At 43.4% G+C, this 27,952-nt stretch overlaps 1 protein-coding gene across 1 annotated transcript in view; it reads right to left on the minus strand.

The window, feature by feature from the left end:
• Positions 1-3,233: 3,233 nt before the first annotated feature.
• arg1 (arginase 1) overlaps positions 3,234-27,952 on the minus strand; it is a 32,515-nt gene continuing 7,796 nt past the window's right edge. The window contains exons 4-8 of the mRNA XM_067988692.1: positions 21,598-21,757; positions 13,857-13,951; positions 6,456-6,560; positions 5,203-5,339; positions 3,234-3,648 (exon numbers count right to left, since the gene is read on the minus strand). Coding sequence (XP_067844793.1) covers positions 3,521-3,648; positions 5,203-5,339; positions 6,456-6,560; positions 13,857-13,951; positions 21,598-21,757 — 625 coding nt within the window. The 3' untranslated portion in view covers positions 3,234-3,520. The remainder of the gene's footprint in view (positions 3,649-5,202; positions 5,340-6,455; positions 6,561-13,856; positions 13,952-21,597; positions 21,758-27,952) is intronic.

The following is a 27,952-nucleotide window of genomic DNA, read 5'->3' on the forward strand; positions in this document are numbered from 1 at the left end:
CTCATTTCCTGACTCCCCAAAGCCTTTCGACCATCTACAAGGCACAAGTCAGGAGTGTGATGGAATACTTTCCACTTGCCTGGATGAGTGCAGCTCCAACAACACTCAAGAATCTCAACACCACCCAGGACAAAGCAGCCCGCTTGTTGGCACCGCATCCACCACCCTAAGCATTCACTCCCTTCACCACCGGCGCACTGTGGCTGCAGTATGTACCATCCACAGGATGCACTGCAGCAACTCGCCAAGGCTTCTTCGACAGCATCTCCCAAACCCGCGTCCTCTACCACCTAGAAGGACAAGGGCAGCAGGCACATGGGAACAACAGCACCTGCACATTCCTCTCCAAGTCATACACCATCCCGACTTGGAAATATATCGCCGTTCCTTCATCGTCGCTGGGCCAAAATCCTGGAACTCCCTTCCTAACAGCACTGTGGGAGAACCTTCACCGCACGGACTGCAGTGGTTCAAGAAGGCGACTCATCACCACCTTCTGAAGGGCAATTAGGGATGGGCAATAAATGCTGGCCTCGCCAGCGATGCCCACATCCCATGAACGAATAAAAAAAAGTGAAATTTTACTTAATGCATATGAATTAACCTCAAGTGGATTTATGATGTTGAAAATCCTAAAACTGTAAATTAATAATAAATTGCATATATACCCCTCATATAAAATAACATCTCAGGGAATTTTAGAAGATGGAGAGATGGACACAAGCAAGAAAGTGAGGAATGGAGGGAGGGGAAACGGAAGACAAAGTTGAATAGTTTTTAGGAGGCATTTGAAGGCGGGGAGGAAGGTAGCGAGACACAGTGGGCCAAATTTTGCAATGAGCAGTGAACAAACAGCGCCAGCCGTCCATTAGACATGCGCTTGCCCTTAGACTTTCTATGATATTTTGCACTGCAAATTACTGAAAGTCTACAGGGCATCTGGAACCTGTGTGCACAGGGCAAGCAACTGTGTATCTCCATAACCATTCAGATTGAAGAATTGTTGATATGCAGCGAAGTGTCTAAACCAGGAAGTGTAAGTAAGATTGGTGAATTCAGTGTCAAATCAGGTACAGTAAGCAAAATAAAGAAAGGGAAAGAAAGATTGGATTAAGAGAGATAAAAGAGACAAAGAAAAAAAAGTTACATAAATTTCTTTTTAAATGTCCAACAATGATTAAAAGCTGAAGGAATGAGACTCCACACTTGTAAAAGTTAATTTTCAGTGCCAGAGAGGTTGTTTGGCAGTAATTAAGACTTACCACGCCGTTAAAAGGGTACTTACACTGGAATAGACAAGCCCTAACTTTTTTTTAGCAAGTTTAGTCTTCATCTATCAAGTAAAGTGCACAAACTTCATGCTGTTCAAAACATTTGAATGGTGAGCCAGATGGCGAGATGCCGTTTCCGCGCAGTGTTTTGAGGAGCAGAGTATCTCGGACAGCAACTTCCGGATTTCCGCATTTAACTGCACATTTGCGGTCGCTGGAAGTTACTGTCCGATTTGCGGATAAAATAACGGTGAGCGCTGTTAGCCTCACCATTCATTTTACAGCAAAATCTAGCCCGATGGTTTTGGGAAAGAATTCCTGATGCTACAGCAGATGGAGCAGAGAACTAGCAGTAATCTGGAATCACAAGGGCAGAGGGTGTGGGCAAGGACAAATAGCTGGAAAGATCACGCCAATAGGGTGGAGCAAGATCATGGAAGTATTTAAAGTCTAGGATCTTGGATTCAATTTGATGGAGAAAGGATTCACCGGAGCTTGGCAAGGATAGGGATGATGTGTATTTGGGAGAGGATATGAGCTGGAGAGTTCTAGATTAGTTGAAGTTTATGAAGGGCAGAGACAGGAGGCCGGTGAGGATAGTGTTTGAGAAATCGATCCTTGAGGTGATGAAGGCATGGATTAGGGTTTTGGCAGTGTTGAAAGATGGGGCATAGGCAAACAATGTTCTAGAACATAAGAATATAAGAAATAGGAGCAGGAGTAGGCCAAATGGCCCCTCGAGCCTGCTCCGCCATTCAATAAGATCATGGCTGATCTTCTACCTCAACTCCACTTTCCTGCCCGATCCCCACATCCCTTGATTTCCTTAAAGTCCAAAAATCTATCAGTCTCAGTCTCGAATATACTCAATGACTGAGCAACCACAGCCCTCTGGGGTAGAGAATTCCAAATATTCATGACTCTCTGAGTGAAGAAATTCTTCCTCATCTCAGTCCTAAACATCCAACCCCTTATCCTGAGACTATGTCCCCTAGTTCTAGACCCAGCAGCCAGGGAAACAGCCTCTCCGCATCTACCCTGTCAAGCCCTCTAAGAATTTTACGCTTCAATGAGATCACGTCTCATTCTTCTAAACTCCAGAGAGTATAGGCCCATTCTACTCAATCCCTCCTCTTAGGACAACCCTCTCATCCCAGGAATCAATCTAGCGAACCTTGTTTTACCACCTCTAAGGCAAGTATATCCTTCCTTGGGTAAGGAGACCAAAATTGCACACAGTACTTCAGGTGTGGTCTCACCAAAGCCCTATACAATTGCAGCAAGACTTCCTTACTTTTGTACTCCAACCCCCTTGCAATAAAGGCCAACATACCATTTGCCTTCCTCATTGCTTGCTGCATGTTAATTTTCTGTGTTTCTTGTACAAGGACACCCAAATCCCTCTGAATACCAACATTTAATAGTTTCTCACCATTTAAAAAATATTCTGATTTTTTTATTTTTCCTACCAAAATGAATAACCTCACATTTCCCCATATTATACTCCGTCTGCCACCTTCTTGCCCACTCGATATCCTTTTGCAGACTCTTTGCATCCCCCTCACAGCCTGCTTTCCCACCTCGCTTTTTTATCGTCAGCAAACTTGAATACATTACACTCGGTCCCTTCATCTAAATCATTAATATAGATTATAAATAGCTGAGGTTCAAGCACCGATCCCTGGGAAACCTGCCAACCCAAAAATGACCCATTTATTCCTACTCTCTGTTTTCTGTCCGTTAACCAATCCTCAATCCATGCTAATATATTACCCCCCAATCCCATGAGCCCTAATCTTGTGTAAAATCCCATGAGCTCTAATCCTGTGTAAGGGTGCATCTTCTGGAGGTGGAAGAATGTAGTCTTGTTGACAGACTGAATATGGGGTAAAAAGCACATCTCCGGATTGAGCAAGATACTGAGGATATACCACCAGATTCAACCTGAGGGAGCAACTCGGGAGGATGATGGGGTTGGAGCCAGAGCATGTTGCTGCTGTTGAGAGCTGAAAAGGATGGTTTCATTTATTGACGTTAATTCATCCAGGACTTGATGTCAGACAATCAAACTATAACATTAAAAAGTTGTAAATCTTTTACCAAATTGTATTACTATTTTAGATAAAGTTTAAAAAGTACTACATAATCTCAAATTTGCTTTCTGGAGTCACAAATAATTCATGGTTATGCAACAATGAAATACAAATGTTTAAAGCTGTTAAAATTCCTGCAAAGAATGATTGGTGGAATCATTTTTGCACATAGCCAAGTGATGTCAAGATAACATCTCGACCGGTATTCACAGTAGATGCAACTTCTTCTTTTATTTTTCCTAAAGATGGGTTAACTTCCACTAGATCAATTGCTGACAGCAGACCTGTGGAAAAAAATATAATATAGTCATATACTGTACAATTATAGGCTTAGAAACAAAATTTGACATTTAATATAATATTGGTCAGCACAAGAGGCATGAACGTTGAAAGCTAATTAGTGGAGAGTATTAAGATTGTAGGAGAGTACTAAGCTGCTGGCAGAAAATTGGAATGATGCTCTCAATTTAAGACTGAATCTCCTCTAAACTCCTTTGATCAACCCCAGGGAGAGATTGTACCAAATGACATGGACAAAGGGGAATATCTAAAGACGATGCAATACAAGTAACTGAGAGCACAACAATTTAGGATCAAGATAAAGCCATTCATCCAATTTGTTCCATTATCCAAGTCTGATTTCAGTTCCTGATCTGGGCATTTTTTATTTTTTTATAACCCCGACTTAGCTGAATCAGGATTTTTTCCAACTTATTTTTGAATGATCCAGCTGAGTCAGCATTTACTACATGCATCAACAGTCTGTAACACAAGTCAATGACTGGGATACTCCTTTTGGAGGTGGTGTTCTGGCAGGGCGAGACTTCCACCCAGCCCTCCAACACCACCGGGATCCCAACCCATTTCCCTAAGTCAGACTTCATCAGATATACATGATAGGCTCCTGTCGGGATTCCCGCTGCCAAGAGGGAGACCGCTATTGATTGGCCATGAAATCTCGGGAGTACTGCAGCCAGATTGCCGCTGCAGCACCAGAGGAGTCGGGGGTACTATTAAACGAGCAGAAACGCCCCAAAGATTGGACTCGTTGTCCCATTGAAGGCTTTATGCAAGACCTTTGACAGGTAAGTGCTGGGGGCGGAATGAAGGGAGAGGAGTCCAATACAAGGCCCTCTCCTTCCATGAGGGTATTTAAGGACCATTATGGCCATTTCCTGTTGCCTACCATCAGCTTCCCCATGGCAGTCATTGGAAACGGGGATAACACAGGTGGAGGAAGGGAAATCCACCAGGGAGCCAAGCCTTTCTGCCATTTACATGCAGTGAAAGGGAAGGAGTGGCCAGCAGCAATCTCGGTGGGGGGAAGCAGTAAGCCTCACTGCCCAAATTTTCTCTCATGGTCTGCCACGATCCCACCCAATTTTGGTCAGGATTGTAGAAAAGCATCTGGCCCAATGGCTCTAGACTTGAAGAAACTGTTCAAGTTAAGTTTAGCTTGTGCCTTCATTGGTTTCTATTCATGTGCTATAGTTCTCTTGTCTTGGTTCTCTATGGCACAAATTCACTGATTCTGTGCTCCCAGTGGAAAGAAAGAAAAAAAGAACTTACATTTATCGGTAACTTGCATTTACAATGCCAATCAGTTCTGACAGAGATACTCTATCCCTAGAAAATTTAAACTGAGGTGATTATTTTAATACCAGCTTCCTCTGCACCAAGCAACCGTGGAAGCTTGTGCAGACAGATAATGAATATCATTATCTACGGAAACAACTCTGCACCAGACTGATTATATGTCTTCCTGGGTTTCTCATTTTGAATGGGGCCAATCACATTCACAATATAAACACCTTCTATTTTGTTCTTCTTTGCCATACCTGTTTTATGGATTTCATTTGCCACGAAGATACCTTGCTCATATGTGAGACCTCCATCTACAGGGGTTCCTGTAGCAGGTGCCAGAGAGGGATCAAATCCATCAATGTCAAAACTAAGATGGATTGGTTTCTTTACTCTATGAGAAAGTTAGATATTACATCAGGGTTAGAGTTTATTATAAATAGGTTATTTGACACCCCAGTAAAAATAGTGGACGAAAGAATGTCATAGAAACTGTTAAGCATTTGTCTACTAATATCACCAACAGTAATTTCTAGCCTTGAAAAATTAGAAGACCAATGGCTTTTGGATATTAAATATAACTTCTTCTGCTCACCTCCATTTAGAGGTCCTAAACCAGTTTGTTGGGTACCAGTACACTAAAACTGGGGTAGTTGTGGTTTGTTCAAGAAGGGAATGAAAGAAAACCTAGGAAAGAACCATTGACTTCAGCTCACGCTATACAGTCCATGACGCCATCGATTTCATCCCCCTCCTGGGCCACTGTCTCAGGCTGAACCAGACTGCAACCAAATTTCATATTCAACTCTGAAATGAGTTTCTAACCAAATATTCCCTCCATCACAAAGACTGTCTACGCCTACCTCCTTCACATCATCTGTCTCCACCCTTACCTCAGATCATCTGATGCTTCAACCCTCATTTATGCATTTTTCACCTCCAACTCAACAAATCCAATGCTCTCCTGGCCGGCCTCCCATCCTGTACACTGTAAAATTCAGCTCATCCAAAACTCTGCTGTCAGTATCCTATCACACACCAGGTCCTTTTCACATATCATCCCTGTCCTCGCTGACCTACATTGGTTCTCAGTCTGCCAGTGCCTCAATTTTAAAATGATCATCTTTGTGTTCAAATCTCTTCATAGCCTCACCCCTCCCCACCCTATCTCTGCAACCTCCTCCAGCCCTACAACACATCCTGAACTCTCCATTCCCCCATCCCTTAGCCCCACCATTGGTGGTCGTGCCTTCAGCTACATAGGCCCACACTTTGGAATTTCCTCCCTAAGCCCCCCTTTCTCTTCTTCCTCTTCTCCTCTTTGACCAAGCTTTTGGTCACCCCTCCTAATGTCTCCCTTTTTGGATCGGCGTCCATTTATTTCTGATTGCGCCTCTGTGAAGCACCTTAAGACTTTTTTTACATTGAAGGGTCTAGATAAATGCAAGTTGTTATTGTTGAGGATAATTTTCTAGACATCAAATGAACTCCAGGTTGGTAAAATCCACACCTTGAAAACAAGTAATCGCTGGTCACCTCCATGACTTTCTGTATTCCCATCTGATTCACATCTGTCATTGAGAAGAATTTAATTCCTAATTTTTCAATAATATCCCTGAAAAAAATCAAATAGTAGCATTGCTTAAAGTATGGTTAAAACAATACAGAATCAAAGAATGTTATAGTACAGAAGGAGGCCACTTGGCGGATCTACTCTTAAACTGCTTTGTTCTAATGAAAAGAGCCCCAGTATCTCTAGTCCCTCCTCATAACTAAAGCTTCTCATCCCTGATATAATCTTATTGAATCTCTTCTGTATCTCTCCATGGCCTTGACGCGTGTCAAAAGTGGACACATTATTTTAGCATAATTGGTGCTAATTAATAGCAGGTTAACTGTTGTGGACACTCCTAGGGATACCCAAGGCTGTTTCCAGGGTCTCAAATCTAGGCATTTATAGTTTGGAGGGATAGACCTGTCATTTGGAACTGGAAATTTTTCCCAATTGACTCCAGACAGTCTTGCAAATCAAATCTAATGGGTAGAGTGGTCATATGTGTACAAGTAGAATCATAGAATAGTTACAGCACAGAAGGAGGCCATTTGGCCCATCGAGCCCTTGCCGGCACTATGCTAGAGCAATCCAGTTAGTCCCACACCCCCGCCCTTTTCCTATGGCCCTGCAAATTTTTTCTCTTCAAGTACTTATCCAATTCCCTTTTGAAAGCCACGATTGAATCTGCCTCCACCATCATTTCAGACAGTGCATTCCAGATCATAACCACTTGCTGCGTAAAAAAGTTTTTCCTCATGTTGCCTTTGATTCTTTTGCCAATCATCTTAAATCTGTGTCCTCTGGTTCTCGACCCTTCTGCCAATGGGAAGAGTTTCTCTCTATTTACTCTGTCTAGACCCCTCATGATTTTGTACACCTCTACCAAATCTCCTCTCAACCTTCTCTGCTCTAAGGAGAACAGCCCCAGCTTCTTCCGTCTATCTACGTAACTGAAGTCTCTCATCCCTGGAACCATTCTAGTAAATCTTTTTTGCACCCTCTCTAAGCTCTTCACATCTTTAGGAAAGTGCAGAGCCCAGAATTGGACACAATATTCCAGTTATGGCTGAACCAGTGTTTTATAAAGGTTCATCATAACCTCCTTGCTTTTGTACTCTATGCCTCTATTTATAAAGTCCAGGATCCCGTATGCTTTCTTAACTGCTTTTTCAACTTGCTCTGCCACCTTCAACAACCTGTGTACATATACCCCCAGGTCTCTCTATTCCTGCACCCCCTTTAGAATTGTATCCTTTAGTTTATATTGCCTGTCCTTGTTCTTCCTACCAAAATGTATCACTTCGCACTTCTCTGCGTTAAATTTCATCTGCCACGTGTCCACCCATTCCAGCCTGAATATGTCCTCTTGAAGTCTATCACTATCCTTCTCACTGTCCACTACATTTCCAAGTTTTGTGTTATCTGCAAATTTTGAAATTGTGCCTTGTACACCCAAGTCCAAGTCATTAATATATATCAAGAAAAGCAGTGGTCCTGGTACCAACCCCTGGGGGACACATCTGTATACCTTCCTCCAGTCCGAAAAACAACCATTCACCACTGTTTCCTGTCTCTTGGTCAATTTTGTATCCATGCTGCCACTGCCCCTTTTATTCCATGGGCTTCAACTTTGCTGACAAACCTATTATGTGGCACTTTATCAAATGCCTTTTGGATGTCCACATACACCACATCAACCGCATTGCCCTCATCAACTCTTTCTGTTACCTCATCAAAAAACTCAATCAAATTAGTTAAACACAATTTGCCTTCAACAAATCCGTGCTGGCTTTCCTTAGTTAATCCACACTTGTCCAAGTGACTGTTAATTTTGTCCCGGATTATCATTTCTAAAAGCTTCCCCACCACCAAGGTTAAACTGACTGGCCTGTAGTTACTTGGTTTATCCGCACACCCTTTTTTGAACAAGGGTGTAACATTGCAATTCCCCAGTGCTCTGGCACCACCCCCATATCTAAGGATGATTGGAAGATTACGGCCAGTACCTCCCTTACTTCCCTCAGCAACCTCGGATGCATCCCATCTGGACCTGGTGACTTATATACTTTAAGTACAGCCAGCCTTTCTAGTACCATCTCCTTATCAATGTTTAGCCCATCCAGTATCTCAACTACCTCCTCTTTTACTGTGACTTTGGCAGCATCTTCTTCCTTGGTAAAGACAGATGCAAAGTACACATTTAGTACCTCAGCCATGCCCTCCGCCTCCATGCATAGGTCTCCTTTTTGGTCCCGAATCGGCTCCACCCCTCCTCTTACTACCCATTTACTATTTATATGCCTATAGAAGACTTTTGGATTCCCTTTTATGTTAGTTGCCAGTCTAGTCTCATACTCTCTCTTTGGCCCTCTTATTTCCTTTTTTACTTCCCCTCTGAACTTTCTACATTCAGCCTGGTTCTCACTTGTATTATCAACTTGATATCTGTCATACGCCCTCTTTTTCTGCTTCATCTTACTCTCAATCTCTTTCGTTACCTAGGGAGTTCTGGCTTTGTATGCCCTACCTTTCCCCCTTATGGGAATGTACCTAGATTGTACCCGAGCCAACCCCCCTTTAAAGGCCGTCCATTGTTCGATTACAGTTTTGCCTGCCAATCTTTGATTCCAATTTATTCAGGCCAGATCTGCTCTCCCACTGAAATTAACTCTCCTCCAATTAAGTATTTTTGCTCTAGTTTGCTTCTTGTCATTTTCCATAGCTAATCTAAACCTTATGATACTATGATCACTGTTCCCTAAATGTTCCCTTACTGACACTTGCTCCACTTGACCCACCTCATTCCCCAGAACCAAATCCAGCAATGCCTCCTTCCTCGTTGGGCCGGAAACGTACTGATCAAGGATGTTCTCCTGAACACGCTTCAGGTAGTGGGATACTTATCAGTGCTCTGTGTTTGTAATCTGTGCAGTTTTGGCTGTGTAACTCCGGTAGTATCCTTGGGGTTTCCTAAGTCTTGGCTCTTGTTGACCTGCACATAAACTCTCTGGATTTAGATAAGTGAGGTGGGTTAGTGTCGGGAGAGAATATGCACTTCATACTGGTCAAACAGAAACTCTACCTGTGTGGATTTCTCAGTAGCTTGATTTGGACACTCTTAAGCATGGCGATGGCTTTTTGTGCATGACAGACACCTGGCTGGCTGTAGAATGTATAGTTTGCAATTGCAAAATATAATTTTTGCCTTGTTCACACGCATATTTTGTAAATGCTCATTGCATACAGGGTTGGATTCTCCTCTTTGAGGTGGAGTTCCCAAACCCATTTCCCAGGGTTTGGGTCATAGTGGGCTCCGGGCAGGATTCCTGCTGCCAAGATGGAGTCCACAGTGAAAAGGAGGAAAATCCCAGCAATTCTGCAGCGGGGATACTGCTTCAGCACCACAAGAGGCGGCGAGGGACCCAAGTGACCCAAAACAGGTGAGGGGTCAAGTCCAAAACAAGTGAGGCTTTGGGTAGAAATGGAGTGATTGGAGGTCGTTACTAGCCCTTCTTCCTCCACTTAAAGAATTTTGGGACCTTCCTGCTGCTACTCTAGGCCTACCATTACCTTCCACCTGGGGTCCTGGGGAGCGGCAGTAACTAGGACAGATGAGATGGAAGTGGGACGGAGGGCCAGACCCCATGCCCCCACCAGAGAAGGGTCTCGGTGGGGTCAGGGGGAGGGAAATCAAGTTTGGTGTGATTAGACAGCAGTAGTCCTCATCACCCTATTTTCCTGCCGTTTTCTCCGCTATCCTGTCCGATTTTAGGCAGAATTATTAAGGAAAGTCTAGTCTTCTAAGTCCATATTTCCTTTACTTATTTTATGAAGATGTTGGATCTTTTGTTTGATTAGTCATTCTTCATTTTTATCTTAAAGTGGGAGATATAAATCTTGCCCCTCATTTGTAAAACTATCTCACAAGTATGACTATGAATAATTAGAACCATAGAAGTTTGCAGAAAGAAGGAGAGTATTTGGCTCATCAATATCTGTGCCGGCTCTTTGCCAGAGCAATACAAAACAAATTCCAAGGGGCAGGCAGGCAATTAAATTAGCGGTAGAGTACTTATCACTGTGTTCCCAACAGGCTTCCGACTGCTTCCATCTTATCCTTGCAGCTTTCTGACTCGGCCAAGGTGCCGCTAGAGGCAGGCGGGGACCTCATGAGTACATGTAAATCGGGGTTCATTGATGCAATTAGGACCCTGAAGCCAATAATGCGCAAAATAGCAGAAGTCCCACCCATTGCCCAACCCTCCAGTAAATCCTAGCGGGATTGGTCTCGGAGCCACTGTAGCAGCATTTAAATGGGCACTCAGCTGCAGGTAGGTGAATCAGAGGATCTTTGTGCTATTTGAATTCCCAGGAGAATTTTTGCAACTTCCAGATATGTTTCTGATGTTTCCAGGTATCTTTCTGATATGTTTCGCCTTACCCTCAGTAACCATCATCTACTTTTTGTGGGTGCTTTTATTGCCAGTTTTATTTGGATGAACAGCTGGAGCAAGCGAAGCAGTACCAAAAGCAACAAGGTCTCGCAAAAATCAGTAGGTGAGGAGGGGGGAGGGGAGGGGCGGCTCATAGGAGGCCATACCCAGCATACAGGGTGAGTACAGGCCAACAGTCACTTTCTTGGATCTAGCCGAGGAGCAGTGCATCAGGAGGATGTGCTTCTACAAGCAGGCTGCTGCAGACCTCTGCAGCCACTGCTGCTTGTTGGAAAAGATAGCCATGATTTGTTAAAGTCACCATAGCTCTTAATGTCTTCACTTCTGGCTCCATCCAGTCTGTTACAGGGGACATCTGTAACCGCATCTCCCAGTCTGCAGTACACAGTTGCATTAGGCAGGTCACCGTTCCTCTGGTCACCAGGGCTAACCAGTACATTCCCCATTGACCTCAACAGTCAACAGGAGAGAGCTTAGGGATTTGCAACCATGGCTGACTTCCCTCGCGCCCAGGGCCTCATTGACTGCACACAGGTTTCCATCAGGGCACCAGAAAACCAGCCAGCAGCATTCGTGAATAGAAAAGGATACCAGTCCATTAATGTCCAGATAGAGTCCAATCACAGAAGCAGGATCATGTAAGTTTGTGCAAGGTACCCAGGCAGCTGTCACAATGCATTTATCCTGCGACTGTCTACCATCTCCCCAATATTCGACTCTTCCAGGAACATGACAGGATAGCTGCTGGCAGACAAGGCATATCACCTACAGTTGTGGCTCATGACACCTCTCCGCAGGCCCAACACACCTGAGCAACTCTAGTATAATCAAAGCCGGGGGCCACCAGGACAATCATTGAGCACACCATAGGGCTGCTGAAGCAGAGGCTCAGGTGTCTAGACAGGTCTGGGGCCTCTCTACAATATTCCTCAGAAAGATTCTCCCACATAAAAGTGGTTTGCTGCATACTGCACTGTCTAGTCATACAGATAGGCCTGCATTTGGAGGAGGCACAGCAGCAGCAACAGTCCTTATCAGATGAGGAAGACTCAGGGGAAGGCTAAGAAGCAGCAGAAGAAGGAGGGCTGACTCAACACCTTGCAGCAAGAGATGCGAGGGATGAGTTAATTGCTTAGCAATTCTGGTGACCTGCTCATTCCTCTGCTCTGAAAACTAATAGAAAGCCCCACTGCATTATCAGTCCTTGTTACATCCTTCACCACTCCCTTAATCTGCATTAAAGAACACTGAAACCAGTTAGCCAATTTCCATTTCGATGACATAAAGACAATGCGGACTCAGAAGCTGCTATGAAATCACACTGTAGACCAAAGCGCTAAATGTAATAAAGGTGATGAATTTAATTTCCAATACCAATTGCTTACTGTTCATTTCTCACTCAAGTGTCAACCCATGGTGCCTTTCTTATAAGAATGTTTACTAATTCTACTACTTCTACGAGGTACAATGGCCTCAGCAAAGTTGGTGGAAGGTTGCTGTTGCTCATGTGGGGACCCTTGAGATGTTCGTGGCCAATGAACTCTGGGTGCTCGAGCCTGTGAGGGCACAGCTGCAGACTGCTGTACCTTGGCTGCTGTCAAGGCAGTTTGGCCCAGCTGACTTACTGGCACCTCCCTCAGATAAGCCGCCAGTCTCGCCTTCCCCGATGCTCATGACTGCCCAGGCCGCGAATCTCCAGGGCTTCATGCTCCGCTTGGGTGAGCGTTATGATGTTGGGGACTCCTCCCTGAGTCTCTCCCTTGCATTATGTGCTGTTTTGTCCTGCAGAAAGAGAGTGCGAGAGGTAGTGAGTGGCTGATGAAAAAGTAAGTAGAGATGTGAGTGCCTGTGCATATAGTGCATGTATTGAGAGATGGAAAAGATGCAAGATGGAATTAGGATGGGGAGGTGATAAATGTAAAGGCAAATGTGTGCAATGGGAAGTGAGGAAGGAGTGCTGGGAGGAGTTGATGATTGTTCAAGTGCTAGAATGTGAGAAGAAAATGGTATTGGTGTGTGGTGTGAAGAGAGCAAAAGAAGAGGTGAATGTGTTTTGAATGAGAAAGAGAGGTGTTGCGGTATTCTCTTGTGATTGTATACTGAAGGATGGGATGGAGGGGAGGGAATTGTTGAGGGTGGTGAGGGAGGGAGTGAAAGGAGTGTTGTCAGGCGTTATTGAGAGTGATGGAGAGAAGAGCTGTGCACACCCTTGCTGTTCTTGTGAGGTCATTGAACTTCTTCCTACAGTGAAGCCAGATCCTGGGGTTGATGTTTCTGGCACTGACCCTATCCACCACCTCTGTCCTGGTCTGCTGAATAGTGGCCCTGGGGATGCTCCTGCAGGTGCTGGGGAACAACACTTCCCTCTTTGCCCTGATCTCCTCTACGAGGACTTCCAGGGAGGCATCAGAAAACCTGGGGGCAGCCCTCCAACTCATTAGTCCCAGCACAATTGTGTGCAGTCTTGGACTGCAATCTCTCTTCAGGGAATGGAACCTCGCTTTAAGAGGTGCATTCCTGCTTTAAATAGGCCGCGGGAGGCCCACCGGAAATTGTGCCCATAAAGTGGGCAGGATGCCGGCTTCCCGAAGAGATCGGGTGGGCAGCCTGTCAATTTCTTGAAATGAGGCCCGGAAGTTAAAATTGCCTGGGTATCGCATTGGCAACGTCACAGGAGCTTCCATAATAAATTTGTGGCAATTACTGCACAATTACCAGAAATTCATCTACCATATATTACTGGAAAATGATATTCCAACAGATATTATGATACCAACTTGAAGATAAGATTTACTAAAGAAATGACAAATGCTTCCAATGTTTGACACTAATTCTAAATGCATGTTAAATATGAATTAGACAAATTATAGATTCTCAGTAGATCTTCAATTAAGAAACTTACTTCTCACCAGGATCCACGTCTCTCAGACCAATATAAACAATATCTTTCGCAGATAAACATGCTTCCAGCCAACTGAATCCTGGGACAGCAGGAATCTAAGATGGAAAACATAAAGAATGACTCAGATAGAATTCAAAGAGACTTGGACCCACTTGCATTTACAGACAGCAAATTGTTTTTGCTTGAGGTAACCTGAAAGTGTAAGATGAGTGCATTAGAATCATTTTAATGGTAAAGATTGACCACTTAATTTCAACTTTCCCATAATTCCTGGAATGTGGTGAACAAAGGTCACAGAACACATTTATGTTTGAAACAATTCATATATATTGTACATGCTGTTCATTAGTGCATCTTGTTCAGCTATGTGTTCCTAGCTGACACCCAGGGGCAGATTAATGTAAGGGCCTATGGACCCCATGTTCAGAGGCCACAGTCAAATATGGGGCCCCTGGTAAAATACAGTAAATCAGCATGCACTCACTGGATCATTTTCATTTAAGCGCAGTATATTGTGATATGATTTGCTTTAATGTTAATGTTCCACCTAAATATTCTATGGGCCTATTTCTTCATGCATTTTACTGCACTTAGGCCCTGATTTTAACCCTACCTGCCTGGCAGGAAAGGTGCATAGGGACATTTTTAACCAAATTTTCAACAGTAAAAAAGAGGTGAATGCTAAAAATCTTATGTGTATGCTTTTTGACGATAAAATTACTTTCTATTGTCATGTTTTTGTCAAATTTTTATGTCAACTTTCCAATATAAATTTCTATGTCCACATTTATCATAGTATCATTATCATAGAAGATACAGCACAGGAGGAAGCCATTCGGCCCATCGTGCCTGTGCCAGCTCTTTGAAAGAGCTACTCAATTAGTCCCATTCCCCTGCTCTTTCCCCATTGCCCTGTAAATTTTTTCCCTTCATATAATGTTCCAATTCTCTTTTGAAAATTATTGAATCTGCTTCCACCACCCTTTCAGGCAGTGCATTCCAGATCGTTACAACTCGCTGCATAAAAAATTGTTTCCTTATGTTGCCTCTGGCTCTTTTGCCAATCACCTTAAATCTGTGTCCTCTGGTTATCGACTGGAACAGTTCTCCTAATTTACTCTATCAAAACCGTTCATGATTTTGAACACCTCTATCAAATCTCCCCTTAACCTTCTCTGTTCTAAGGAGAACAATCCCAGCCTTTCCAATCTCTGTACATAATTGAAGTCCCTCACCCTGGTACCATTCTAGTAAATCTCTTCTGCACCCTCTCTAAGAGCTTGACATCCTTCCTAAAGTGTGGTGCCCAGAATTGAACACAATACTCCAGTTGAGGCCTAACCAGTGTTTTATAAAGGTTTAGCATAACTTCCTTGCTTTTGTAACCTATGCCTCTATTAATAAAGCCCAGGATCCCATATGCTATTTTAACAGCCTTCTCAACTTGTCTTGCCACCTTCAAACATTTGTGTATGTGCACCCCCAGGTCTCTCTGTTCCTGCACCCCTTTTAAAATTGTACCATTTAATTTATATTGCCTCTTCTCATTCTTCCTACCAAAATGTATCACCTAATATTTCTCTGTGTGAAATTTCATCTGCCATGTGTCTGCCTATTTCACCAGTCTGTCTATGTCTGCTGAAGTCTGTTACTATCCTCCATATTGTTTACTACATTTCCTAATTTTGTGTCATCTGCAAACTTTGACATTATACCCTCTATACCCAAGTCCAGGTTAATATATATCAAAAAGAGCAGTGGTCCTAATACTGACCCCTGGGGAACATCACTGTATACCTCCCTCCAGTCTGAAAAACAACCATTCACCACTACTCTCTGCTTTCTGTCCCCTAGCCAATTTTGTATCCACGCTGCCACTGTCGTTTTAATCCCATGGGCTTTAATTTTGCTAACAAGTCTGTTATGTGGTATTTATCAAATGCCATTTGGAAGTCCATACACACAACATCAACCGCACAAACTTCATCAACTCTCTCCGCTCCTTCATCAAAAAACTCAATCAAGTTAGTCAAACACAATTTTCTTTTAACAAATCTGTGCTGACTTATTTATTAAACCATATTTTTCAATGTGCCAATTAATTTTGTCCCTGATTATTATCTCTAAAAGTTTCCCCACCACTGATGTTAGGCTGACTGGCATGTAATTGCTGGGTTTAACCCCGTCCCCTTTTTTGAACAGGAATGTAACATTTGCAATCCTCCAGTCCTCTAGCACCATCCCCATATCTAAGAAGGATTGGAAGATTGTGGCCAGCACCTCTGCAATTTCCACCCTTACTTTCCTCAGTAACCTAGGATGCATCCCATCTGGAAGGGGTGACTTTTTTACTTTGAGTACTGCCAATCTTTTAAGTATCTCTTGTTTATCTATTTTTATCCTATCTAATATCACTTCTACCTCCTCCTTTATTGCTACAATGGCAGCATCCTTTTCTCTAGCAAAGACAGATGCAAAGAATTCATTTAGTACCTCAGCCATGCCCTCTGCCGCCACAAGAAGATATTTTTTGTCCCTAATCGGTCCCACCCTCCCTTTGACTACACTTTAACTATTCATATGTTTATAAAAGACTTTCGGGTTCCCTGTTATGTTAGCTGTTAATCTATTCTCAGATTCTCTCTTTGCCCCTCTTATTCCCTTTTTTAGATCTCCTCTCTACTTTCTGTATTCAGCCTGGTTCTCTACTATATTTTGAACCTTACATTCATCATAAGCCTCCTTTTTCTGTTTCATTTTAATCTCTATATCTTTAGTCATCCAGGGAGCTCTAGCTTTGGATGACCTTCCTTTCGCCCTCGTAGGAATGTGCCTACTCTGTACCCGAACCAACTCCTTGAAGGCCTCTGATTGTTCAATTACTGTTTTGCCTACCAATTTTTGATTCCAATCCACCTAGGTAACATCCCTTTTTAATTCTCTGAAATTTGCCCTCCTCCAGTTAAGTATTTTCACATTTGATTGTTCCTTGTCGTATTCCATAACTATTCTAAGCCTAATGATATTGTGATCACTGTTCCCCAAATGCTGCCCCACTGAAACATGCTCCACCTGCACCACTTCATTCCCCAGAGCTAGATCCAGCACTTCTTTCTTCCTTGTTGGACTGGAAACACACAGTCCCAGAAAGTTCTCTTATACACATTTCAGGAATTCCTCCCCTTCTTTGCTCTTTATACTGTTACTGTCCCAGTCTATATTGGGATAATTGAAGTCCCCCATTATCACTACTGTATAGTTTTTGCATCTTTCTGTAATTTGCCTGCAAATTTGCTCCTCTATCTCCTTCCCACTATTTGGTGGCCTATAGTATACGCCCGGTAGTGTAATAGCTCCTTTATTGTTCCTTAATTCCAAATAGATTCTGTCTTTGGCCCCTCAACTACATCATCCCTTTCCAGTGCTATAATAGTTTCTTTGATCAATATTGCCACCCGCTTCCCCCCCACTCCTTTCTTTCCTTCCCTATCTTTCCTGAATACCTTGTAGCCAGGAATATTAAGTACCCAATCCTCCCTTCTTTGAACCAGGTCTCTATAATTGCCACTATATCATAGTCCCATTTGCTGACTTGAGCCTACAGCTCATCAACCTAAATTACCATGCTACGTGCATTTGCACGCCAAACTCATCTAAGTCGGCCTCCCATTTGCCCCCAGTCTGATCCCTCCTATTCTGAACTATTCCTTTACTGTAGTGCTACTCGTCCCTCCCAGTCCTCTGTGCACTTTGTTTCTCCACTCTAATGTTTCATCCTGCTGCCCGCCCACCAAATTAATTTAAACCCTCCCCCTCAGCACAAGTTAACTTCCCCGCGAGGACATTGGTCCCAGCTCTGTTGAGGTGCAACCCGTCCATCTTGAACAGATCCCGCCTGCCCTAGAACTGGTCCCAATGCCCCAGGAATCTGAAGCCCTCCTTCTTGCACCATTTCTCCTGATAATGGAAATTCCCTGTGTAAAGTTGTCATGCTGTAATTATACCCTCCCGCCAGCAGCGGCACTGTAACACATCAATTTTTCATTTCCCAGCTCCTCAGCCTGTACTGCAGAGAAACCCCTATCCTCAAATCAACTCTACTTACTTCTCTGCTTCCCCAATTGCTGTATTTTTTGCTATGTAACCATAAATAATAGTATCAAATCAAAGTGTTATGTAAAAATAAGGACAGAATGTATTACTTTAAAAGGGGAATGAATTAGATCTACCTTGTTCCACTTATCCCCTCCCCTCTAACCCCGCTTCACCTGAAGGCTCCATTTGGTCTTGAATCCCCATGTGCAAGGCCAACAAGATCGACTAGTATCAATTATATATTTGTAAAGGAAACGTAATTAATAGTTAATTTTAAATAAACAGTAAATGGAGTGTGCGAATAGAGATTAATCATCACTCACCTAGCTACAGAGTCAATGGTTACTCTGGTTATTAGCATGTATTTTTTCCTGTAGCAATACTTTTGCTATTGCTAGTCTATTCTGTCAAGAATAAATTATACAGTATAATAACTATTTGTTGATGGTGTGTCATGTTTGTTTTGGCAACTGACTTGGAATGCATTCCATTCAGTGCTTTCTGATAAATGCAGTCAGCTAAAGAATAGCCAGGAAGTGTTGTGAGATGGTACCAGCTAGGTTTGGAGCACCAGGCTGAGAAAGACAATGTATTGTACAGCATGCAAAATATACCTACGCAGTTTTAAACAGAAACAGTCCTGGGGCCTTTATTCACTACAACTGCAAAGTTTTTATATATAAACGATTGATTAATTTCCAAATGAGGATTACATATAAATGTAATAAGAAACTTTTCCTTAGATAACTGATTAGTTACTCTGAATTTTAGTAGCCAGTGATGAAAATTAATTCTATTTTAGATTGCAGTAGTTGCAATAAGCGATCATTGGTTTTGGGTCATTTCCAGCAATAATATTTGTAGAAAAAGACAGGGTAGTAGGAGTATGTTACGAGTCAGTGACATTGCAATAATGGATGCTAGGTGTACCCATTGGTCCTGGCATCCAGCTTTGCTGTGATGGTGGCAAGGAATTAATGGATTAAATGCCAGGAAGCCTGTGAAAGCTGAGGCGGGAAAATGTAATATTTTTTAAAAGCTTAATGTAGCTTTACAGCAGCTCGGAATTTCACAGAATTATGTCACATCTTTAGCATGGCAGGTTTCTTCTCGCCACACAGGTGCATTTACATATTATTTCAATTTGCCTACCTAGGTATGGACAGACATTTTTAATGCAGGGAAATGGGTATGGTTGCAGCAAAGTCCTTCCCCATGTCCTTTTCCATCTTTGCCCACCCCATTCTTCCAAAAGATCTACACCCCTATTCCTCCATGACATAGCACATTGGTACTAACTGCAGGATAGATGGGTGGAAGAATTCCCTTTGAGTATCACAGAATGGTTACAGCACTGAAGGAGGCCATTCGGCCCATTGGGCCGTGCCGGCTCTCTGCAACAGTAATCCAGCTAGTCTCACTCCCTGCCCTTGCCCCATAGCCCTGCAAATTTTTTCCCTTCGAGTACTTATCCAATTCCCTTTTGAAAGCCACGATTGAATCTACCTCCACCACCCTTTCAGGCAGTGCATTCCAGATCATAACCACGCGCTGCGTAAAAAAAGTTTTCCTCATGTTGCCTTTGGTTCTTTTGCCAGTCACCTTAAATCTGGGTCCTCTGGTTCTCGATCCTTCCGCCAATGGGAACAATTTCTCTCTATCTACTTTGTCCAGACCCTCATGATTTTGAACACCTCTATCAAATCTCCTCTCAACCTTCTCTGTTCTAAGGAGAACAACCCCAGGTTCTCCAGTCTGTCCACATAACTGAAGTCCCTCATCCCTGGAACCATTCTAATAAATCTTTTCTGCACCCTCTCTAAGGCCTTCACATCCTTCCTAAAGTGCAGTGCCCAGAATTGGACACAATATTCCAGTTGTGGCCAAACCAGTGTTTTATAAAGGTTCATCATAACTTCCTTGCTTTTGAACTCTATGCCTCTATTTATAAAGCCCAGGATCCCGTATGCTTTTTCATCTGCTTTCTCAACCTGCCCTGCCACCTTCAATGATTTGTGCACATATACCCTCAGGTCTCATTGTTCCTGCACCCCCTTTGGAATTGTACCCTTTAGTTTATATTGCCTCTCCTCATTCTTCCTACCAAAATGTATCACTTCGCACTTCTCTGCGTTAAATTTCATCTGCCATGTGTCCGCCCATTCCACCAGCCTGTCTATGTCCTCTTGAAGTCTCTCACTATCCTCCTCACTGTTCACTACACTTCCAAGTTTTGTGTCATCTGCATATTTTGAAATTGTGCCCTGTACACCCAAGTCCAAGTCATTAATATATATCGAGAAAAACTGTGGTCCTAGTACCGACCCCTGGGGAACACCACTGTATACCTTCCTCCAGTCACACAAGGAAGCGGACAAGACATTCCAAAACAGGACCAGAATTTAAGTGGATCCTGTATATGGTCATATAAGAGAATTAACCAATTCAGCTGATCAACCTTCTTTGGTTTTACTTTCTTATTTGGGAAAAACACATATAAAACCAGAAGGTTGACTGCATTATGATAACAACAGCTGCAACTACACTACAGCTGCCTCTCTATACTCAATGGGGTGGATTTTTATCTTCACTGCCTGAGCGTTAATCTGGTGGGACGGATCACCCGCCCGTTATAGAACTCACCCAATTTTCAGTGCATTAAAATGAATGGAATGAAAATTAGGCACATTCTATAACAGTGTTGACCAATACGTCGGCCACTAGCCGCATGTGGCTAATTAGAAATCCAGATGTGGCGAATTGCATTTTTGAATAGTAAATAAAAAATGACTAGTAGACAACGTCGTTGGGCTCGTGATCTCAATATTGATATTCGCATGATGTATGCACGTGTACTTTAATCTTTTTATACGTTTGATGGTAAAATGGTAAGTTGAAAAGCAAAGTGTGAGAGAGTTTTTTGATCATTGTGTACACTTTATTTCCTTGATTACTGTTATTGGTTATTTACTAAAATAGTGTGTAACACAAGTGAAAGTGCTGTACTTTAGCACCATGGAAACACCAGCAACTTTTTATGTGGAGGAGAACTGTCATTGTGGTCAGCTCGACCAATTGGAATAAGCGCTTCAGGACAGCAGAAGTAAAACAAGCTCAACCAATAACGAACAGCTCCAACAGGGCACGTCATGGCAAAGGGCAAGCAGCATCCAACTGCATTCTGGATGGAGAGTAGGGGTGGGTCTGGCACGTTTTTTGTCAGAGTCAACACTCTCAGAAATCACTCCGATGAAATCAAAGTACTGCTTGCAAAAGCCAGACAAAAAACCCCTAGAAGCTGCACTAAGATATCCTGTATCTGATAAATTCATCCCAGACTTCCAAAATTTGATGAAAGAGAAAAACTGCAACATTTTGCCTGAATAGTAGTAAATGTTTGTAAAGTAAATATACATGTGTACTACATTTACCTGCATTGTTCTCTAAAATTAGTGCATGTGGCTAAAATGGTGTCATCGTAGCCACACCTGTGGCTAGTCAGCGATTTCTATTGGTCAACATTGCTTTATAAAGGGTGGGCGATCTGCTCCGCCAGATTGCCACCCAGGCGGTGAAGTTGAAAATCTACCCCAATTTGTCTTCACACAATGATGGATTTAATTTTTGCACCTAATTTCACATTTACCTCAGTCTTGAGTTCCTTGATGAGAAATGACACTGGTTGTCCATGCAGATTGCCAGATGGTGTTGTAAAAGGAGTGTTAATGTCAGCATGGGCATCTACCCATACCACACACAGGTTTGAGTGAAATGCTGCATGCCCAGAAATTGATCCGATTGCCAAACTGTAATGAGAAAATGCATTAATATATCATAGGATTTTATCTCAGCTTAAGTACATTTCAAATTGTTTCCTTTGTAACGTGGTTCTCCACGAGGTCTACATGTTGCTTATCTATTGTATGTTTTTGTTATGCGTTTCTAGTTACTTGTCTCCATGAGATTGGTGGCATGAAAGAATTTGCTATAGAACAGTCTGTAAGATGGTAAGTTGAACGAATCTGTTTGTACAATGCAACTGACAAGTGGCACAACTCTAATCCATGAAGAAACTGTCAAGCATAGTATTTATAATATAAATCCATTAAAAATTAATGGTTGTCTTGTATTTCTTGGCCTTCTATCACTCATACACACAGTCACTATTTGTCTTACTTTGACAAAACGCTACAGAGGACATTTCCACCACCAATCTTTTAAATAAATTCTGTTGGCATATGTCACTATAGAGGTTGTTTCATACTGGAATAACAGATAAATGGGAGTCATTATAAGGAAACAAAGAGTTAAATGACATCATAAACAGCAAGAGAAAAGCACAGGCACCTGAACCATGAGATGAAGATTGTTCTCAATGTAGTCACTGCCACCCACTATTATCTTTTTATATCCTGTGGTATTTCTCAAAATGAGTTAGACGATATGCTGTATTCTCCTGTGTAACATACAAAATATTCTATATGGGCCATTGGTTTATGGTGATCAAATAAGTGAAATTACATTTTTATTACAGAGGATTGTGGGAATGCTAGCAGTATTTTCAGGCTCGAATTCCATGATTGTGTACATATTTGAAGCGAAGAGGATATTGTAATGGAAAATTTTAGGTGGGAATGAGTGTAATATAAATAAATAAATGAATATAAAATAAATGTTAGGGAGAAATTAAATGGAAATTGAAATGAAACTAATTTCATTGAATAATTAGGCAAAATATATTTTACTCCAGCAGTTACTCTGGGATTGTGCCCATTGGTGCTCTGCAGCTCTGACCCCACTGGAGTTTGTAGGATTAGCGGGCGAGCACCTGATTTACCGGTCCCTTCTGAGCTGGGGAAGCAGGAACTTCTGGCACAGAGAGTCTCCATCTCTGGCTCTGCCTCCTCAGCATCATTGGCGTTGTAAGGGGCAGGGGAGGTTCCACCCCTTATAAAACTGGGGGAACTCCTGTAATTATGGCAGGTGTCTGGCAAAACCCTTGAGGACATTTCAGGCCAGATTATTTTCCTTAGTGTAATTGAGATCATCTTTGGAAAAAATTAGTTAGATTTTGAAGCAAACATCCTACAATTCACCTGATTATCACCTGTTATGTTGACCATTAGAAAATGTGAACATTCTAATTGCTAATAGCTATTGGAGACAAACATCATGGGCTAGAAATTGGGCCATGTAGCACCCGTTGTTTCGGTGCTACGCGGTCTCTTGAAGTGCCAAGATGGCGTCTTGGCTGCGCATGCATGTTTCTAGCGTGACGTGCGCCGGACGCCATCTTGGTAAAGGTAGTAGTTCATGCACAAATACCGAATGCTGGAAGCGTATAAAGTAAGGAGAAAATGGATACAATCAGTGTGCAACGCTGATTTAAAGGGGTAGACACCATTTTGGAATGTAACGCTCAACGCACAGTCTTAACCACGACCATCTGAACATGTCTAAAGGTGCCTGAAGGACCCCCCACCAGTGCTATTAAAAGGGACCATGCAGGATTTACAGGTTAGTTGCTGGATTTTTGCTTCTGGCCACTGATGCATTTGTAACTGTTTTTGGAGGTCTCCTATACTTGAATACTAGGATGCGGGGACATAGCCTAACGTTTAGAGCCAGGACATGCAGGAGTGAAGTTAGGAAACGCTTCTACACGCAAAGGGTGGGAGAAGGTTGGAACACTCTTCTGCAAATGGCAGTTGATGCTAGCTCAATTGTGAATTCTAAATCTGACATTGATAGATTGCTGTGAACCAAGGGTATTAAGGGATATGGGGCTAAGGCGTTTGTAAGACCTATGGAGTTAGGTCACAGATCAACCATGATCTCATTGAATGGCAGAATAGGCTCGAGGGGCTAAATGACACTGCCACTTGCTGCCTCCTGTTATGTGCCACTTTCACCTACAAGAAAGCGGGACCCGTGTCTGGGTGATGTGCCTTTCATGGGTGAATAGCTGCCAGTGTGTGTGGCCTGTGAGTAGTGGGTGTGCAGCTTGCAACAGTGGTAATGTGTAAGGGTGAGAGGAAGCATCTGATTGGTAGAGTTGAGTACTGATGGAAAAAGTTTGTTGGTATGTGGGTGATGGGGGGTGTAATGCGTGAAGTGCTGGATGTGGCTAGTGATGCAGTTGGTCGGAGACACCACTTGACAGTTGACCTTACTCACCTTGACCACTTGTGTCAAAGCATTGAACTTCTTCCTGCACTGCATCCATGTTTGTGGTGCTATGCGCCTGGCATTGACTTCGTCTCCCATTGCCTCCCACTGCCTTTTGGGCATTAGTCTGGAGGGCCTTTTGCCCACCCCGCCTCTCTCCCCTGGATATAGGATGTCTCTCCTTCTGTCCACCTCTTGCACCAAGGACTGTAGTGCATCAGCAGAGAACTTTGGTGCACATACTCTCACAGGCCTGATACAAACTCAGATTGGCAGATTGGTGAGGTCTGGCATGCAGATTGGAGGATGTGGGATTTAGTAGTATGCAACCTTTATTCAATGTTTAACATAACTCATCAGTTTGTAAACATAGGGATGGGACCTGCATCTGCGTTACGTGTGTGATGTCTGATCTCCGTGCAGACAGCAGACTGTTATTTTCAGCAAATAACAGGTACCGGCTATCTTTAAGAGATTTTAAGACACATCCTCCCTTTAAGAGATTGGGGCTCCCCCTGCTGGTGGAAAGTGTGCATTTCCTTAAATCTTTGTGTTAGGCCTAGTTTTTAACGTTGCTCGAAGGTAAGTCCTCAAGCCAGACGAATGTCTCGTCCTGCCTATGCAGGAAGCACTGGGCGCAGGTTAATCACAGATCGCGATACCCGCACCTGGTTTCCGCCCTATCAAATTTAACCTCCCATGTATTTAATTTGTTTTTTCAAATAAAAATTAAACCAGTTGAATTTTGAAAGCTCTAATTATTACCTGTGTTTTGTTGACAGTATTTAGAATGTTTATATTTTCTTTTAAATGTGAGAGAGACAGATGGATACAGAGATAGACGTAGAGGAAGCAATCACAGAACACCAATTTCAATGTTTACATAGATGTCTTAGAACGACATACATTATTGATGCCAGACATAGAATCTCAGCCAACCATGACTGTCAGGTGCATGTCCTTCCCCCCCTCACTGCGGACAAACACCAGGAATCTACCAGTGAACCAAAAATCACATTCAACCTCCATGGACCTGCTTCTAATGCTTAGTTACTGATTACTGTTGCACCAGAAGCAGCTTTGGCAAGTCCAATGTGCACTTCTAGAAATCAGCAGGGATTCAATTTCACGCTGTGATTGACTGCACCCATTAAGCCATCAGGACACCTCCCAATGCGCCAGCGACCTTCGTGAACAGAAAAGGTTTCCGCTTGTGAGTGATCACCCCCAATGTATCATGCAGATACAAAACCCACACTCACCCACTGAACGGAGGTACAACCAGAACCATGGGACCACTGGACCCATCATTGACCACACCAATAGACTGCTGAAACAATGCTTTTGCTGCCTGGACAGGTCTGGAGGCTTTCTGCAGTACAACCCACAGACAGTGTTCCGGATTGTGGTTGTCTGTTGCATTCTGCACAACTTTGCTGTGCAACGGGGACAGCACATGGCGCCTGCACAGCAAGAAGACCTTCCACAATCTAATGAGGAACACCCTAATGGCAGCACGGATGGAGTAGACGAAGGAGGGTAACAGCACTAGCCTGCAGCCAGAGCTCTTCACCAGCAGTTGATTTACCAACCTTTCAGCTGATCTACTCCTTCTCCCCATCCCCGCATTAACAGTCCTCAACGCCATCTCTACCAGTCCTGTAATAAAAACTTCCAACCTCTGACCAACATTGACATACATAACACTTGACATTGTAGACTCAGTAACTATTGAAGCACACTGCAGACAAAATCGCAAAGCGAAAAGCAGTGATTTTCTTAATGGCTGATAGAAGAGTCGTAATATAATATTTTCATCCATGTGTTAACCCATAGTGCTTTTCTTAAGTGATTTCTTGCCAATTCTACCCTTCCTGAGAGAGGATAACGTGCCACTCCCATTGTGCCACTGCCACTCCTATGATGCTGTGGCTCATCACTCCCATTATTTGCAGGAGAGCAGACTAGGAGACCTGTGATGGGGTTCTATGCCTCTATCAATGCATTCTCCAAACCTTTTGAAGGCAGTGGAGATGGTGGAGCTCAGACCCTGAATGGTACCGGTTTGATCAAAGATGGTGACGCAGATTGTTGTTGTGAGGACCTGGCAGCAGCGTCCATAAAGGACGTGCTCCATGGTGGACTGCAGAGTACTGATGCCTCACGCTGGAACGCCACAACTGGAAGCGAACTTTTCCACGTTCTCAGACATGGTGCAGCAGCTCCAAGGCTGGCTTTCCAATTCCTTGTATAATTTCAGGTGCGCAGAATGGCTGTGTCTCTAAAGTCAGCATCTCTGTCCGCTTCAGCAGAGACAGAAACTGAGGTTGCCGTCTGGCGAGCCATCTCTGTCCTTTCCACTGGCCCCTGCACCTACGCACTTGTGTTCTGTGATTCACCATGTGCAGACCTCTCTAACTCGCTATCTATCCCACCCAGGTGCCGTTCTCTGTGCTGGTGCTTCCTCGGGAGGATTGTCCCTCTCCAAGTCTTAAGATGGATCTTGAAAAGGGGGACGAGATCCAAGGGCCAGCATGGCATGGAAAGGCTAGGCAGGAGCAGATGACTGGCAGCAATATGCAGCATCAGGTTGCCATGCTACCGGCATGTGTGATTGCTTGAAGAAAGAGAAAGGGTACAAGTAATAGGCAGACTCCCTGCTGAGCATGGCCTCCACACTCGCCATCGCTGATTTGCTTGCTCTAACTATGTCCATGTCGTCCTCCTCCATCCGAGCGAAGGCTGGCGCTGCCCCAGTTCTGGTCCTCTCCTACTTGTTGTGAGCCAGATTCCCCTGCAGAAAAAATGGCAGTGAGTTATCGTGTGGTTGTTGTAAAGGGTTGTGAAGATGCGTGAAGCAGCTTCACATAGGGTACACACTAGGAGGGAGATGCAACAAGTTGTAAGCAGAATGGGGAGGTGGCCATGTGCAAGAAAGTTGAAAGCAGTTAGCAGAAGAATGAAATGCTTTGCAGTTGCTACCAGGTAAAACAGAATGCTGTTTGTACCTGTTGTGAGGGTAGCAGTAACAGGTGAGTATGGGATTGGAATGATAAGGAGAATTGGTGCAGTATCCTTTAGTGATTGATAGAAAGCATGTGGAGTGGGGGAGGGAAGGAAGTGTTTGGAATGCAGGGGAAGATGAGGAATTGTTGTGGCCAGGACTATTGCAGAGAGATAGAGATAGGAAGACATCATTGTCACTCTTGCTGTCTGGGTCAGGTCGTTGAAGCGCTTGCAGCACTGAACTCATGTACTGGGGGTGATGCTGCAAGCATTCATGATATTCTCTGCCACCTCCCTCCAGGCCTGCTGCAGTGTCAGCTTGGGCACCCTCCTATAGGGTTGCCAACTCTGGTTACAGTTATTCCCGGAGGACTGATCATATGACATTTGATTATGTGACATTTGATCACATGACATTTGATTATGTGACATTTGATCACATGATATCTGATCTTGTATATCTGCTCATTATTTCATTGGTGTTTTTGGGACCTAACTGCGCAAATCAGCTGCCGCGTTTCTCTACATTGCAACAGTGACTACACTTCAAAAGCATTTCACTGGCTGTAAAGCATTTTGGGACTTCCTGAGGTCGTGAAAGGCGCTATATAAATGCAAGGGATGGGCAATAAATGCTGGCCTCGCCAGCGACGCTATATAAATGCAAGGGATGGGCAATAAATGCTGGCCTCGCCAGCGACGCCCACATCCCGTGAACGAATTTTAAAAAACTTTCCCGCAATTTGCAAATGTTATTGCATTTACCGTATAACGGTTAGGTCCCCTGTAGTTGAATATCTTTGCTCGCAGTTTTGTTGTGCAAGAAA

This window comes from Heptranchias perlo, chromosome 8 (assembly GCF_035084215.1).
Source record: "Heptranchias perlo isolate sHepPer1 chromosome 8, sHepPer1.hap1, whole genome shotgun sequence".
Classification (NCBI taxonomy): domain Eukaryota; kingdom Metazoa; phylum Chordata; class Chondrichthyes; order Hexanchiformes; family Hexanchidae; genus Heptranchias; species Heptranchias perlo.